General features: G+C 44.0%; 1 protein-coding gene across 1 annotated transcript; it reads right to left on the bottom strand.

Moving 5' to 3' along the window:
• Window positions 1-1,629: 1,629 nt before the first annotated feature.
• Window positions 1,630-2,748, bottom strand: HTR1E (5-hydroxytryptamine receptor 1E). Its single transcript, XM_077811662.1, has one exon. The coding sequence runs from the start codon at window positions 2,722-2,724 to the stop codon at window positions 1,630-1,632; it is 1,095 nt and encodes a 364-aa protein (XP_077667788.1). The 5' UTR covers window positions 2,725-2,748.
• Window positions 2,749-16,567: the final 13,819 nt, after the last annotated feature.

The raw sequence follows: 16,567 nt of genomic DNA, 5'->3' as shown, positions 1-16,567 counted from the left end.
ACCTCTGGAGCCCATCTGCATGTAAAGCATTGAGCACCCTTCTTTGATGTGTGAGCCCTAGGGACAAACAGTGGACACACTGGCCCCCTTGGCACAGGGCCATGTGATTAGCACCCCTGCCCTGCCAGGAAGGAGTGAAATCCAGAAATAGTCATCTGACTCCCTGATGCCAGTGCCAAAAAGGTTCCAGATCCCTGCTTTGGCAGCTGCAGGAGAAGTTTCAGAGTCAGAGAGCATTGTGGTGACAACCAGTGCCATCCTCAAGGGGACCAAGTCCATATAGGACAAGAAGGGAGTTCCAGCAATGTAACCATTGTTTCAAGTTCAGAGCAGCCAGATATGCCTTAATGGCATTAGTGCCCAACCTTGTCAGCCAGGCTGTGCTAGCTATGGCCAACAATACCTTGGCAGTGGTTTGTATCGACAAACAGGGAAGTACCAGACCCTCCCCACTTCCTGAGGGAACTTATACCTTCTCTGCCTATGGGTGGAGAACAGCCTATTGTCCCTTTGAGCCCTGCATGTAAAAGGAAAGCTGGACGTCCAAGCAGGCTAGCTAAGCAGACAAGTGATAGATAGTGTTGTCTGTATCTCAAGGTATTTGAGTAGATTATTGGCTGTTTTGGCCTCTTTGCTCCTGGGAACAATACAAGGGTTCCAGGGTTCTATTCCCGATGGAGGGAATTAGGAAGCAGTAGCCACAGATGTGGTCATGGCTCAGAAGATTGCTATATACATGTCTCCTGTGCCCCACAATGCCTAAAGTGATTCAGAAAAGGAAAGAGAATGCAGATGTTCTGGTGTCTCCATGCTGGGGGGACCCTGGCCCGGAAGACAAGGGCTTCTGACAATAAAATAGATGGCAGTCAGCGTCTCCACTCTTTTGCCCACACAGGAAGCACTTTCATTAATAAGGACCAGTTCTGTAGCTGGGTTCCCTAGCTGTGTGAATCTAGCTGTGTGACTTTAAAGAGGCACCAACTAAAACAAAACGTTTTCTTTGAGTATATGCCAGGCTCCTTTTTTAGAAGGAATGAACCAAGTATTGCTCTGTTATCTGGATTTACTCCAGATTAGCAGTTGTGTAAGGAGAGAAGAATGTGTTCTGAGTAGGTTTATTTGGGAATAAACTAAGATGAAAATTACCATTCATTCAGAAGGAAAATAACTGGTTTTCTCTGAATACCACATTGCAGGTTTACAGCTCACTTTGCACTCATTAAGTGATATGATCAAGAGCTGAGTTTATTCTTAACCAGATAAGTACTTATGTGGATATAGATTTTAAACCTCCATGTCATAGTGCAAGTTAAATCAACCATTTGTTTTATAAATATGTATTTTTTAAATTGTTGCTTAAATAAGATATTTTAAAAATGAATGGATAACTGGGGTTTTTGGTTTATTTTCTCAAGAATTCTGTGCCTCAATATAATAAAATGTGTTTGAAACTATGTACCATAATAACATGAGAGGTAGAAAACAGCAAAACAAGTTACAGGCCAAAGAGAAGTCAAGCATAAAGACAAACACAAAAATCCCCTTTACCAAGCAAAATGTTGCCAAATTCAGCTCATTTTACTCATTCTTAAGGCCAGGGCGTCATGTTATATCTACCTTTAGGTGCTTTTAAGAATTTTCCCAACACCGAATAAGCTTTTTAAAGGCCAGCTTAAAATCGTCATTAAAACTAGTGTACAGCAGAGGGTTGATAAGGGAGTTGACATAGCCAAGCCATGTCAAAAAGTCAGCTACTTCTGCAGACACCGTGCGAACACTCAGGCCCACAATAAGCTCCTTAATGAAAAATGGCAACCACGACAAGATGAAAGCCCCTAAGATCAGTCCCAGGATGCGAGCAGCCTTTCGTTCCCGTGTACTGGAAATCTGCTGACGGTCACCAGCCAGCTCCAGGTCATTATCAATAGGAGGAATTCTCACTGATGCATGTATTTTATCAAATTCCGTGGTTGGGTCAGATGTCGAGAAGTCTGACACGCAGAATGTCTGCGTGAGCTTACAACTGGCAAAAGAATTTTGGCTGTCCGTGCTCCTGTTGCTTAGGTGGCGGCTTGACCCCCGTTTTTGGTATAGGCTCTTTGCAGCATGGTAAATTCTGTAATAGAGGATCAGTATTAGCATCAAGGGGATATAAAATGCCCCAAAAGTGGAGTAAATAGTGTAGATCACGTGATCGTGTTGAATGCGACACTCGCTGGGAATAGTGACGCTGTGATGATTTCTCCAAAACAAAGGTGGCATCGAAATGAAAATGGATATAGTCCATACAGTGACTATCATAAGCCCGGCCCTTTTTGCCGTTCTTTTCCTGGCGTATTCAATAGCATCTGTGATCGCCCAGTATCTATCCAGTGCAATGACACAAAGATGAAGAATTGAACACGTGCAGCAGGTCATGTCAACGCTAAGCCATATCTCACAGATGAAGTATCCCAGAGTCCACGTATCCATCACTATGTATGTAATGCTCAAGGGCATGACTAAAAGAGCAACAAGCAGATCTGTCACAGCTAGGGAACATATTAAGTAATTTGCAGGCTGGTGTAGTTTCTTGGTGGTGCCAATTGCTGTAATTACAGCAGAGTTCAGCAGCATAGTCAAAATTGTGATTAAGGCCAAGGTCAGGGTAACAAGCATCTTTTCGGTGATTGTTTTGGGTTTGACAGCCACGCTGGCTTCTGTTGTGCAGTTTGTGAAATTCATTCCCCCCTCCCCCCGCCCCAGGATGCACAGAGAAAAAGGCTGCCACTTCTAGATGTTAATGGCTCCTGTTCAAAATTCCTCCATTTGAGAAAAGCTTCAGATGTCAAATTATTTGTCCCATTTTCGCTAGATCAGCTCAGAACATCCAGTTTTTCCTTCTGCTCAGAACATCCAGTGTTCCTAGAAGATAAAAATTATATCAGTTAATCAATGTAGAAAAATCCAACTTTTCTTCTGTAAAAAACCTAGTCTTTTAATGTTACTGCCTCAAACAAGAATGTTGGTAACTTCCATTTCTCCCTCACTGCTCTTCAGTTTTCCCGCTACTGCTTAGTCCCAAAGAACACTTTTGGGCTACATACTCAGCGGGTATAAACTGGTGTAGCTCCATTCACTTCAGTAAATCTATGCCAATTTACATCCTCTTAGGATCCAGTTCTTTTCTTTCTTTGCAAGTCAAATTCCAAACCATTATGAGTAGAGAAAATCTATCCTGTTACTTTAATTGCGGTCTTAAAACACATTACTCCTGCATATCTTGTTTAAAACAAAAGCCCATTTCAACTAATGCTTACTAGCTTTTCATAGATTTCAATTCATTTTTCATATTCACATGTCTGTCTTTAATATCCTGGAAACAGCACATTTAAAAAAAAATACCCAGATTATTGCATAATAAGCAGCTTTCAAACAAATGTTTAAAGTTTCATAACACACATTCAGCATCACACAGTACATTAGTGTTGCTAAGAGGCTATGCAGTTTTGTGTAATTACTGCTGACATTTGCCATATCCTACTGTGCATGCCTTTGGAGGAGAGAGACAAAAAGCATATGCATTTGCTTTGAGGGTTACATCAACTTCTTACTGTCACACAAGCCAGTGAGATGACAAGCACCAAGAAATCTCAAAAGATCCTATTTTAAAACAAAACCTTTAGTTTTTTATTTTGAAAAAGTTCAAATGACAATTGCAGATTGCAGACCTTACTCCGTATTCCTTTCCCATCTCAAGCCCACTGGGGTCAGTGAGAATTCTGGGTATTCATGATGTGCAGGACTGACTTTGCTGTTAGTGGAACACCGAGAGTCCCCAGTTGTTGGAATCGAACCTGAGACCTCTGGAGCTTAGTGTACGAGTCTCCACTGCATGAGCTAAAAGCCATGAGGCCCTTAGCTAAGACTATAGCAGATTCATTAACCTAAGTGGTCTCAGTGCCACTAGATGGGACGCAGCACCACACCCAGGCGCTGAGTGTGTTACATTAGCAACAGCTGCAGTAGGCAGCTCTAGATTCCCAGGAAGGCTTTTAAAAGTGACTTTGGTGCACCAGTTATAATTAAGCTGAATACAGAGGACATGGCAAATGTAAGGCCTGCTCCATTAAATCACATCAGTGGAAAGACTCCACTGACATCAGCAGGACCTGGATCCAGCCCTAATGGTGGAAAACGGATCTATAATATTATGTGTTGTACACAAACAAAATAGGAAGAGTTTTAAATGTTTGGTCTAAATGAAAGCAAAAGAGACCTCCTGAAAGCTAAGTTCTCTCCTCTTATATAACTACCCAGTTCTCTTAATTAAAAACAAGTGTGAAAAGAATGATAGAAGCTCACATATCAGATCTGTGATATGGGTGGGTTAAAATGATTGTTTGGAATAAGCCGAAAGACAAGTCTTTGGAGATAACCGATTGTGCTAGTTTGGGGCCAGAGTGTGGCTGCCCTCTCTGTGCAAGAGAGGGATAATGCAAGAGCCTTCACCCACCCCATTGCACCGAGGCCAGGCACAATAGCAATTCCTATGCTCTTCTGAGTACAAATACCTGGCTAGTGTTTCCTGGTGCACAAGTCACCCCCATGGCAGTGGGACATGGCCTCCTCCCAACTCCACACCAGCTTATGGAGCTGGCCAGTTGTAGAAGGGAGCACATGGAGTATCTTGGTGCAATGGATGTACTCCCCTCCTATTATCCTTAGTTCCCTGGGAGCTCCAGGGCACATTGTGATTCCTTGAGGCACAATGGCTCCTGGAGCACCCCCTGGGACAGTGCAACTCTGTATAACCCCCAGCATGGCTGTCTGAGGGGGTTTAATGGACATAAGAACTGCTTATTGCAATTATTCTCAAATGGCTTTTCACTTTGATTTATTTTTAGGGAGTGGAGCCTTTGAGCTCTCTCTCTTTGCACCCAATAGCTGCCTTTAAAAGTACATTGTTTTTTTTGTTTAGTATAATGTCCTTAAGTAAACTATCCTAGTTTAATAGGCACAAGTGCAAATGCTCTCAGTAGAACACAACATACTGCTGGGCGCACATCAACAACTGCGTTGTTTGTGTTCTGCTGCTCAACCGGATTGGATTTCCCCCCTGGAAACCACTGCAGTAATTGAGAAGACTGAGCAAACAGATCAAACCAAACCAAAGCAACTCTCCCTCCCCCAAATAAAACCCCAAACCAACCACAACAGCTTCTCGCTATAAAGCATAAATCTGCAGGTACTTCAGAACAGGCTGAGAGGCCATTTTCAGGTTAACAATGTTCTGATTCCTTCCTGTCAAAATCCATAGCTGTGAAAGCTGCTTCCAGTACCTGCGCTCAGTGTTTGGAATGAACTTTGAGCATGAGGGATAATAGCTATTTGCGTGTAATATGTATTTCTGTGTTCAAAGAACAGCATTAAGGCTGCAAAGTCAGTCACTAGTTAGGAAATGCCAGAATGACGTTTGCCTGTGCAACCTTACTGTGTCTTCCTTATGTGCATGCACTACGATACGGCTTTGAATTCCGTGGTCCCACACTATATTCTCTGTAAGACCGCTGCCTCGTTCAGTGTCCGAAATGTACAGTTGTCACTTAATGATAAGCTTTTCAATATTTTGTGTTCTCCTGAGTGTTCAATGTACAGCCCAGGCCTTTTTTACTGCACACTATTAAACCCTGCTCTGGAGACAGAATTATGAATTTCCTTATGGACTTTTCTCTGGTGCCTATTACTCTAGTATCTGAGTGCTTCAGAAACCTACATTTATCTATGGGGTGGTATTCTCCCCATTTTATAGATGGGGAGCAGAGACAGACTCAGGTCAAAAGTTTCTACTAATTTTGGGGGCCCAATTTGAGACTCCAGGAACCTGATTCTTTTTGCAGAGCACTTAGCATTGTACAGCACTTCCTATATTCAGGCACAGCTTCTATGGACTTCAGTTGCAGCTGGGAGTGCTCATTACTTCTGCAAATCAAACCCTAGGGTCTCATGTCAGGCACCCAGAAAATGAGGAACACAAAATTAGTGACCTCCTGTGAAAAGTTTGGCCTCTGTGACTTGACTTGCATCATACGGGAACTCTGTGCAAGAAGCAGGAACAGAATCAATTCACCAGGCCAGCATGCAACTGCCTTTATTATAAGATTGTCCTTTCTTTTTCCTGCAATCCCGTTTCATTCCCTACACACCTTCCCATGTCGTCAACAAATGGTGTAGGGGTTCTACAACCAACAGCCTCATTTACTACACAACTCAGAGTCATCCCCTGAGTAAGTCCATCCTGTGCACTAAATGAGGCTGGGGTCCTATGGAAAAAACATGTGATCATGTAATTAAAGATTGTGTCACAATGCATATGCACAGGTGGGCCAAATTAAGGTTGCTCAGGTAACCTTAGTTCTGGTATTTCCTAACTTTTGAGTGTTTGACCTTGCAACCTGAACACTTTTGTTTTAACAATTTTCCTAGGTTTTAAAAAAACAAACTGACAAAACAGAAATTCCATCATGTGGCATCATATTGACGCCCTGATAGGCCATCAATGGGTTTGGAGCTTTTAGAGCCACCACCCAGACCTCTGCCACTTGAGCTAATGGAATAACTGATAGTAAGTTATTGTCTATATCAGGGGTTCTCAAACTGGGGGTTGGGACCCCTCAGGGGATTGCGAGGTTATTACATGGGGGGGGGGGTCGTGAGCTGTCAGCCTCCACCCCAAACCCTCGTTTGCCTCCTGCATTTATAATGCTGTTAAATACATTTAGAAGTGTTTTTAATTTATAAGGGGGTCGCACTCAGAGGCTTGCTATGTGAAAGGGTACAAAAGTTTGAGGACCAGTACAAAAGCTTGAGGACCACTGGTCTATATGGACCAGCCCTAGTGGGGAATGAGACCCACCCTTTGCTGGTGGGTTTTACTGATGTTTGGTGACAGCAGAGGAGTGGTGAATCAGGAATCTTGAGTTCCATCCCAGGCTCTACAGGGAAGTATTTTCTAGAGGACTGTAGTAAAGTTGCTGCACCAACACCTCCCTCCCCTGCTGGCCGGCTGCACAACTTTTGCTTCAGTTTCCCCCTGCCCTGTACTTTGGCCTACTCTGGCCATAAAAATGTTCTGGCCCTCCAGCGAGACCATTTTGAAGAGTCCTTTATGTGAAGTCCCACAGCAATGTAACCAAACCAAGCCTTGCCCTGCTGGGCTCAGCTGGTAGCCACAACATCCCAGGCATGCCTCTGGTGCTCTCTACTGGCCTCCTGGCTACCCAAAGGCTTCTGTGCCTTGCTCAGCCCCACAGCCCAGGGGCTGGCACACTCCTTCCCTCACTCAGGGTTCAGGCAGGCTACAGCTCCCTCAGGGGCCCTGCCTCCATTCAGGCTTCCAGCTCACCCCTGGAGTAGCCTGTCTGGTCTGGTCTGGTCTGGTCTCCTTCTCACCCTTCTTTCAGGCTGCTTCCCAGAGAGATTGAACTTTCTGCCTTCTCTTGTGTTCTCCTCCCCACAGTTGGGCTCACCCTGCACTTTATGGAGACAAACCTTGCTCTCCCCGAGCTGGGCTTTATTTCGAATTAGACCTGGCCCATCCTCCAGGGGTGAACAGGCAGGTTAATGGACTTCTCAGGTCCTTTCCCAGCACGTGTGGGGTGAAAACCCCATCACAAGGACACAGACACTGCTGCCTGTACCACCACTCTTGACCCCCTTCTGCTCCCTCCCCTCCAACCTATCCCAGTCCTCTCTCTTCCCTGCCCCGACTCTGTCTGTCCATTATCCTCACCTACCCAGTCCCAGTCACCACTCCTCAGCCCAGTCCCAGTCTCCTTGCGTAGCCAGTCCCAGTTTGAACCTCCCACCAAACTCCTTGCCCCAAGTTGCCTTGCACAGCCAATCTCAGTTCTCCTTTCCTGGCTCCTTGTCCAGTCTGTCTCTTCCCTCCTGCCCCCTGGCTCCCAGTCCTAGGCTCCCCATCCAATCTCAGTCCCCCAGCTCATTGTTCCAGTCTCCATGCTCAATGTCCTAATCCCTTTGCCAAACGAGCCCCAGTTCTCCCCCTCAGCCCCAGCTCCTTGCCAGGTATGTATCCCCTCCCACTCAACCCTCTTCCCACCCCCAGCGGCTCTTAGATTGGAGTCAGTCTAAGTTTTCTAAAATTCTTTGTTACTTGCTTTGATATAGTGGGCCAGATTCTCCATGGCCCTGCACCTTGGGTTCATTTACAGCAGTGCGAAGTGCATGTAAATCATTACCATTCTGATCTGGTAGAATTGCACACCCACTTTGCGCTGTTGTAAGTGGCTTCACAAGCGGCAGAACAGTGGAGAATCTAGCCCACTATCTTGTGTCAAAGTGGTTCACATACTCAAAGTTCTCCAAAGTTGTCATCTTCTCAGGTGAGCAAGATTTGTCTTGGGAACTGTCCAGAGTGACAGTCCAGATTCCCTTGATTTTTGTTTTAAAATTACCTCCAGGTTTGAGTCCACAGTACACAAACAATACATCTCTATTCCCTAGTAGATCAATTTGAAGTGAAAGCATCTCCCTTACAACATGACTTGGTTTGAGTACTTTATCCTGCTGGCCCTTTTGTGACTGCAGCTGTGAATGGGAAGAAAATATGCTGCTTTATTAAAATGTGATGTATCTTGTGGAAAATAATGCTTAGCACCTATATAACACTGTATTTTTCAAAGTACTGTAAAATGTTAACTAAATCTCAATATTGGAACTGGCCAAAATGTGGAATTTCCAGTTCACAAGAAACGATACTTAGAAATTTGGTTTCACTCCAAATCGGAACAAAACCATTTTTAAAATTTTTTTCCTGTGAACCAGAAATTCAGAGAAATTTCTGTTTCAGAAAAACCCATACTGGTCTTCTCAGTTTGCTTTTTAGTTGCCAGTCATACTGCTTAGCTTAATTGAAAGCAGTTGATTTTTAAAATGTATTATATTCTAGGGCAGGGGTGGCCAAGCTTTGGCTCTTCAGAAGTTAATATGCGGCTCCTTGTATAGGCACCGACTCCAGGCCTGGCACTACAGGCGCCAACTTTCCAATGTGCCGGGGGGTGCCCACTGCTCAACCCCTGGCTCTGCCACAGGCCCTGCCCCCACTGCACCCCTTTCCTCGCCCTCCCCTCGCTCCTTCCACCCCCCGAGCCTCCTGCATGCCACAAAACAGCAGATCAGGAGGTGTGGGGAGGGCTGCTGGTGGGTGGGAGGTGCTGGGAGCAGGGTGGGGAGCTGATGTGAGGGCTGCTGATGTATTACTGTGGCTCTTTGGCAATGTACATTGGTAAATTCTGGCTCCTTCTCAGGCTCAGGTTGGCCACCCCTGTTCTAGGGCATTAGTCCTTCTTTAGACTCCCATAGAGTTGAATGCTACAGGAGTCATGCTACCATAGCCTTTTTAATTGACTGCACAATATACAGTATTTTCCCCTCATATTGAACAAATAGTATTCAAAAAGTTTTGTGCATCAGCTAGGATAATGGGAATAGTCAGGGGTGTAAAGCAAGCTAAACCTGTGAATTTGCATCTCATTCCCACCTTCCTTATACTGTGAGATTTTGGGGCCTGCTGTACTGTAGAGAAAATGAAAACAAGCTGTGAAAGGGTCTGGTGTAGTTTACGCTACTGTAGAGTAAAACTGCAGGAGCATAATAAATAGAGAGGCTATTTTTGTGGTAAATCAATGAAATGTATCAGAAATTTCACAAGAGCTTGTCTTCATGAGATGCCTAGCTCAGTTATGGAGATTCCAGGTTAGAGCAGCATGAATCTTTTCCAATGAAGGCTCAAACCTACTTTTATTGAAGTCAGTGGCAAAACACACTGAGGTTTGCACAAACCATAGCGAACGTTGGGTCCTAGTTTTAAAATTAAATTGTTTAGGGTACAAACTGGAGAACTGAACCAACACTGTGCAAATCCAAAGCCTGGGGGCACAGCCTTAATAAAGCAGCTTGGAGGAACATCTGGCCTTTTGGCTGGTTATATATACTGAAGGGCTGAGTACTTTGGGGTTTGACTATCACCAATCAATTCACTCTCTCTTTGTACACAATTTGCTGTAAAGCAGTACATAATAATTCTGATATCGTGTGGCCTGCTATTGTGTGTTTTATATAATGATGAGGACGTACTGACTTTCCTCTGTAAAAGACAGAAGCAATTTGGTTTGGTATCGTCACAACACATTACATTAATACAGATCATTTATGTTTTAATTTTAATGACTTATGGAACATCTGTTGGAGCCTAGCCACTTTTTGCAGTATTTACAAAATGTCATTATTGAGTGGCAATGCGGTACACTAACTTTGTCGCTACTATTCCACAGAGCTAGCGTCCTAAATGTGTGCTTGGTTTCTGTCCATGGTCCTTCACTGTGGATCTTATGACAAGCCCCATTTTTAAAGTGAAGTCCTTACCATATTTTAATTTCCTCCTTGAATTTGGACTGTTACCTGTAGTCATTTGCTGTGCTCTGTCTGCCCCTCTCTATTTTAAAACATGATTTTAATTGTTTATATCTGTTTTAGATGGTACAAATCACTGTTCACATGGACCCAGGGTACATATGTAGCAAACTGTGGCCAAACACACAGATAGCCTGGATGTCAGCAGGGACTGAGCTGGACCTTCAACATTGGTGCCAAAGTAGCAGGCCTGTATTTCTGGTGCTGAAGGCTCCAGGTTGAAACCTACTAACAATTATGGGATATGTATGTATGTGGCTATGGTTCATTTAAAAAAAAAAAAAAAGCACCCCAATCAGGAGTTGAACTTTTGTTGACTTCAGATGCTTGGGCAAGATTGTCTAGGAGGAGTATTTAACACACTGGCCTAATCCTTGTGAGCATGGCTCCCTGTAGTGGTTGAGCTCTGTGACTGTACAGCCAAGGAGTTTTCCCTTAGCTGAAGTGGTAGAATTTGTTTGCAATTTTAGTGCTGAAAGTCCTGGCTTCCATCCTTGCTGACAAAGATGGCATGTGCACGCAGCCATGGTTTGTCACATGTACAAACCTTTTAAAACAATACAGACCTATATAAAGCAGATGAGTATGTGCAGACTTAACATTCAATGTATGGTTATTTGAAACAAAAAACTTTAAACAGAAATTATGTTCAGAAAATTGACTATGTAAAATTGTCCCCTGTTAGCCAAACACATGCGTATTCAGGCTTATATTTGCTTACTTTTCTGACAAAAGCAACATTTTTAATGTGTAACTCCTGTTAGCCCTGCAGAGCTAACACAGCTGTGAGAAGGTGGGCTAGATTTTTTTCTATCAATACAGTTAACAGAATCTTTTTTGGAGATGACACACAAGACACAAAGAATGGAGATCCCAAGCGCATCCACAGGGCTGGAATTAGAAAATTTAAAAACTGAGGGCCGATCTACATGCAAGCTGCTGTTTAAAAATTGATTTATGTAAACTGATATAAAATCCCTACATGGAGACCTTTAAGTCAGTTTAAACCAGGCTTCTATCAATTTAGATGCATTTCCTAATGAATCAGTGTAAGCTAAATTGAGGTAAGCAAGGTGTAAATTGATTCAGGAATATCCACGCAGAGTATTCCATTGGCTTAACTAAATTGGTATAAAAAAGCACCTGTAATTAGACTGGTGCAAATCTGTGTAAACTAGGGCTGAATAAATCTGATCTGGAGTCCCTGAAAGACAATATACAAAGAGATCCATAACACCCGTTTTAGAGAGTTGTTTTCAGAACTCCACTATAACAGGTAAACTTTTCCTAGGTAAGTCTTGTCACATACAAATGAGAAACAATAATTAGTGTTGCTCTTCAAACCACACTTTCCCCCATGGGCAGCAGCACAATTTTCATTCACAGAGAAGTACAGTACTCATTTTTACCCACTTCCATTAAGAAAACATTAGTAAATCTCAGGCAAGCCTGTCAGATAGTGATGAGCTGCAATTTGACATAAACATACACCACAGATTTCATGGTGTATGTAACGGATACAATTCTTCACAGATGGTAAAATATCCACATTGCCAGTAGATAAGTACAGCGGATGCCCCATTTCTAATTATTAGCTAGACAGAGACTGTCAGATTAAAAATCATTTAAAAATAATTCTGTACCTCTGTTGATAACACCTTAGACTACTGAATTTGAACATTTAAAAATCTAACTTATTTTCCACCACACAAAATATTAGTTTACTTTTCACATTTCATTTAGTCAATGTCATCTCTCATGAACCCACACTGGTGTACACAGTGGTTAGGCTGAGAACACTGAAGAGGAATGTTCAAATCAAAAGAAAAAAATGGTTCCATGTAGTCTTTTCTTTTGTAATGCATTGATGAAGTGTGTGGCATCTGCTGGACAGAATTAACACAGATCAATTGTATGATAGGTCCTGTACTACTGAAACCTATGAGTGCTGCTCTTTCAGCTCAAGTGGCAGAGGCCTATAATTTTGCTGAGCAGGAAGATCTTGTTTCTATCCCAGCTTCTTCCACAAAGTACTGAATGGTTGTTGTGTGCAGTAGTGACAGCTGTCAAGTGGCTAGTTAGCCATGGATCAGTTACACTGTTAATATGATCTTTTTAAACAAAACCTAAAGTTAAGGTGGTTGCGTTACCCTAAATTTGCATTTCTATACAGCCAATTTTTTAATTATTAAAGTAAGATCTTTTTTTAACTTCCTACCTTGCAGATATTTTTTGTGTGTTTAACTATACCATGGTATTAAGGTGCATTCCTTAAGGTTTTATTTACTTAAAAGCTTAACTTTGGTTTAACAATATTTTTTACTTTTTTACTTAAACCAAAGTTAAGCTTTTAAGTAAATATTTTAACAATATTTTTTTTTCTTGGAATTTACAAAGTTTTTGTCAGATGGTATATTTGTAATGCTGATGGCATTCTAAAAACAAATGAAAGGAAATCGTCTTCCGGGGAAAACTTGTGAACGTAGAAGATGTTGATGGAGGAACAGAATCTCTGCTTTGGGTAGTGCAGGTGCTCATATGTAAAGAAATCCAACATAGCTTTTGTGGAAAGTCTGACATATCAAAATATAGGAGATCTGCAGTTATTTTTGCTTTGTTGTTTTCCAGTGTCCTGACACTACATTTTTTTACTTTTTTATTTGATTCTAGAAGCACAAAGAAAAGAAAAGAAAAGAAAAACACTTTCCCCCTCATAGAGCCAATAAAGTGAGACTTAATATACTGAGAATTGGCAGGTCCTAAGGGTCTTCCATAATGTTTCCTCCTGTTCAAAATTCCATTCAGACTATTCACTGAATATTTGACTAGGAGCGGCAATCAGATGAAATACTGGTGGGAGGACAGTTCAAATAATGAGAGAGCATATTAGAGGCTGACAGCCAGGGGTGAGCTGGAGCCGGTTTGCACCAGTTCTCTAGAACCAGTTGTTAAACTTAGAAGCCCTTTTAGAACCAGTTGTTCCAGGAGGGACAACCCGTTCTAAAAGGGCTTCTAAATTTAACCGGCCCAAAGTGGTGCCTTAGGCGCCTACTCCACGGGTGCTCAAGCCCTGGAGCACCCAAGGGGAAAATTTGGTGGGTGCAGAGCACCCACTGGCAGCTCCCCGCCCCACCCCCACCCCCAGCCCCAGCCCCAGCTCACCTCACCTCCCCTCTGCCTCCTCCCCTGAACAAACTGCCCGGCTCTGCTTCTCTGTCCTCCCAGGCTTCCCGCGAATCAGCTGTTCGGCGGGAAGCCGGGGAGGGCAGAGAAGCAGGCCGCGGCTTCCCACTCAGGCCCAGGGAGGCGGAGGTGAGCTCGGGTGGGGGGGCCCGAGGAGGGCTGCCCGTGCTGCAGCAGGCAACCTGTGGGGCGGGGCACAGGGGAACCGCTCCCCGCCCCAGCTCACCTCTGCCACCCTGGGCCTGAGTGGGAAGCCACGGCCTGCTTCTCTGCCCTCCCCGGCTTCCTGCTGAACACCTGATTTGCGGGAAGCCGGGGGGGGGGGGGCGAGGCAGAGAAGCAGAGCGGGGTGGCGCATTCAGGGGAGGAGGCGGAGGCGGAGGCGGAGCGGAGGTGGGCTGGGGCTGGGCGCAGCGCTGGGCAGGGAGCTGCCGGTGGGTGCTCTGCAACAACCAATTTTCCCCATGGGTGCTCCAGCCCTGGAGCACCCAGGGAGTCGGCACCTAAGTCACCACTTTTGATGTGATCAGTGGGGGGGAGCGGCCGCTCCCCCCCAGCTACACTCCCCTGCCCCTTGGAGCCGGAGGGACCTGCTGGATGCTTCCTGGGAGCTGCCCCCAGTAAGCACCGCCGGGACTCCCCACCTCGCCCCCCAGCAGGTGCCTCTGGCTCTTAGGGGTGGGGTGGGCACCCACTATGGTGGCCCACGAGACCCTCCTGCCCGTTTCTGGGGGCAGTCAGGGGACAGGGGAGGGGGGTGGATGGGGCAGGGGTCCTGGGGGGGGGCGTCAAGGAACGTGGAGGGGTTGGATGGGGCAGAAGTCCCGGGGGGTGGGGGTGGGCAACGACCCCCTCATGGGGTGAGGAGGGAACCCGTTGTTAAGATTTTGGCAGCTCATCACTGCTGACAGCTAAGTTCTGAACTCCCTTAGTGTAATTCATAGAGAATCATCTTCATTACTTACAGAGCTGATCAGAGGAGACTATATTTGTCTGATCCGTCTGGAGCACAGAGTTAAGGGACAGTTTGCTAATACGTTTAAATTGCAGAGTGAGGATGCAAACATTAAAGGGTTTATTTTTCTCTTCAATATGCACATGTAACTCACATCACTGTCAATGTACGTTTGCACTCATGCACCAAAAGGAGAGAGATGAAATTTCCTTTCTTGTTTCATTTTCCAGAAATTAATATCTATTGACCCTCAATGGGGGGGGGGGGGAGGGAGGGAGTGTCAGTCCCTTCACTGCAGTGTCTGGATGTGACAGAATCTGTCAGTCAACTAGACAGAGGGCAAAGGAGCTTATCCATCAATTACCTGCCTCAGAGAGCATTCTCCCAAAATTAAGGATATTACCAACATTTGTGCCTTCAGAAATAACAGAGGAGCTTCTATGTATAGATGACATCCTGTGGCAGCACATATTAATTCCTAGAAAAAAGAAATGGCCCAGTCTCACACGTTCTTATGTTTAGCCACACATAATCAATGTGTTGCCGAATTTGCCTCTGCTTTGTTCTCTGGAAAAGTGCTCTTGTTCATGTTGTAAACAGATCAATCCAGGAATGATCCAGAGGACCTCTTTTTAGGGTAAAAAATAAGGACAATTTTGAGTGAAAAGGGCCCATTTCCACTCATTAATGGTTCTGTTGTTGAACAAAGCTTTGAAAAGTACACACAAACACATGCTTTGATGCAGATCCCACTATTTCTTGAAGATGTCAGGAAAACATCAATGAAAAATATTTGCTATTTTTGCATAGCCTGTTGTCTAAGTAATTTGGAAGAAATAATCTGGGGTTCTGTTTCCAACTTTTTGGACTTTGAGGCCAACATTTCTCCCCCTTCAGTTGGAGAGGACAATTCTGGAGGTGGGGAAGAGGCTGAATCTGTACGACAACTTTAGTGCAATCAAACCACTCGTGACAGGTGTGAGTCACTTCACTTAATAAACTCCTGGAAAGCACTCAGATACTACAGTGAGGAGAATGATATAAGAACCTATACAGAATAGAATAGTACAATTTTTAGACTTGTTTCCCTACTTTTGGAAGCCTTTTTGATAGGATGAAGAGATCCAGGTGCTTTCTATTTGTTGAGCAAAGCACCTGCTTGGGTCTCAACCAATACGTGAAAGAGAGAGAGACTGGGTGGAAATGTGATCATGGATGGTGGAAGAAACATATTAAAGGGTTATTCTTCTCTTCTAAGAGCAAATCTGGTTCAGCAGCCCATGGTTAAACCACATCAGTGGAGCATCTTTAAAAACCTAGTTTTCCCCTCTAATTCTTTGAAAGGCAACCATCAAATTAAACTTTCTGGAAGCCAAATCATATCTAGCAAGAGTTACGAGGTGGAACAAGTTTCTATCACTAATAATGGTCTTCTCTTATAAATCATTCCATCCAAAGTTCTCAAAGCACTTTACAGAAATGAATTAAGCCTCACACACTTTTGGCACCACTGTGAACAACACTGCATGTAAAGTTGAAATAGAAGCTTTTGATGATGTTGATTATATGGGAAGGAATTCCATATGTCCGCAGACCGCGCCATAGGCTGGTCCTGTGAATGCTATCAAAAGCCTTCTCAAAGTCTATGAAATTTATGTAGAGTTGCCATTGCCATTCTAAGCACTGTTCTGTTACGTTTTGTAGAGTGAAGATCTGGTCTGTGCATCCACGCCCTTTCCAAAAACCAGCATGCTCTTTTCTGAGAATGCTATCAACTGCTTCTGATATATGTTGGACTATGATATTTCACAATACTTTGCTTGGCACAGATAAAAGTGTGATACCATGCTAGTTATTACACTCACTGAGAGTTCCTTTCTTTGGTATCTTTTGGCCCAGAACAATCTCAAACCAAGATCTATTGACACAGTGCACCCAAGAGGATCTGAGTACCAT

The sequence above is a fragment of the Eretmochelys imbricata genome, chromosome 3 (genome assembly GCF_965152235.1).
Source record: "Eretmochelys imbricata isolate rEreImb1 chromosome 3, rEreImb1.hap1, whole genome shotgun sequence".
In the NCBI taxonomy this organism is placed as follows: Eukaryota; Metazoa; Chordata; order Testudines; family Cheloniidae; genus Eretmochelys; species Eretmochelys imbricata.
Note: the sequence above shows the minus strand (reverse complement) of the source record. Positions and strands in the feature narration are given on the sequence as shown.

Coding starts and splice junctions, on each gene's coding strand:
- HTR1E (XM_077811662.1), bottom strand. CDS start 2,724: ATGAATTTCACAAACTGCACAACAGAAGCCAGCGTGGCTGTCAAACCC.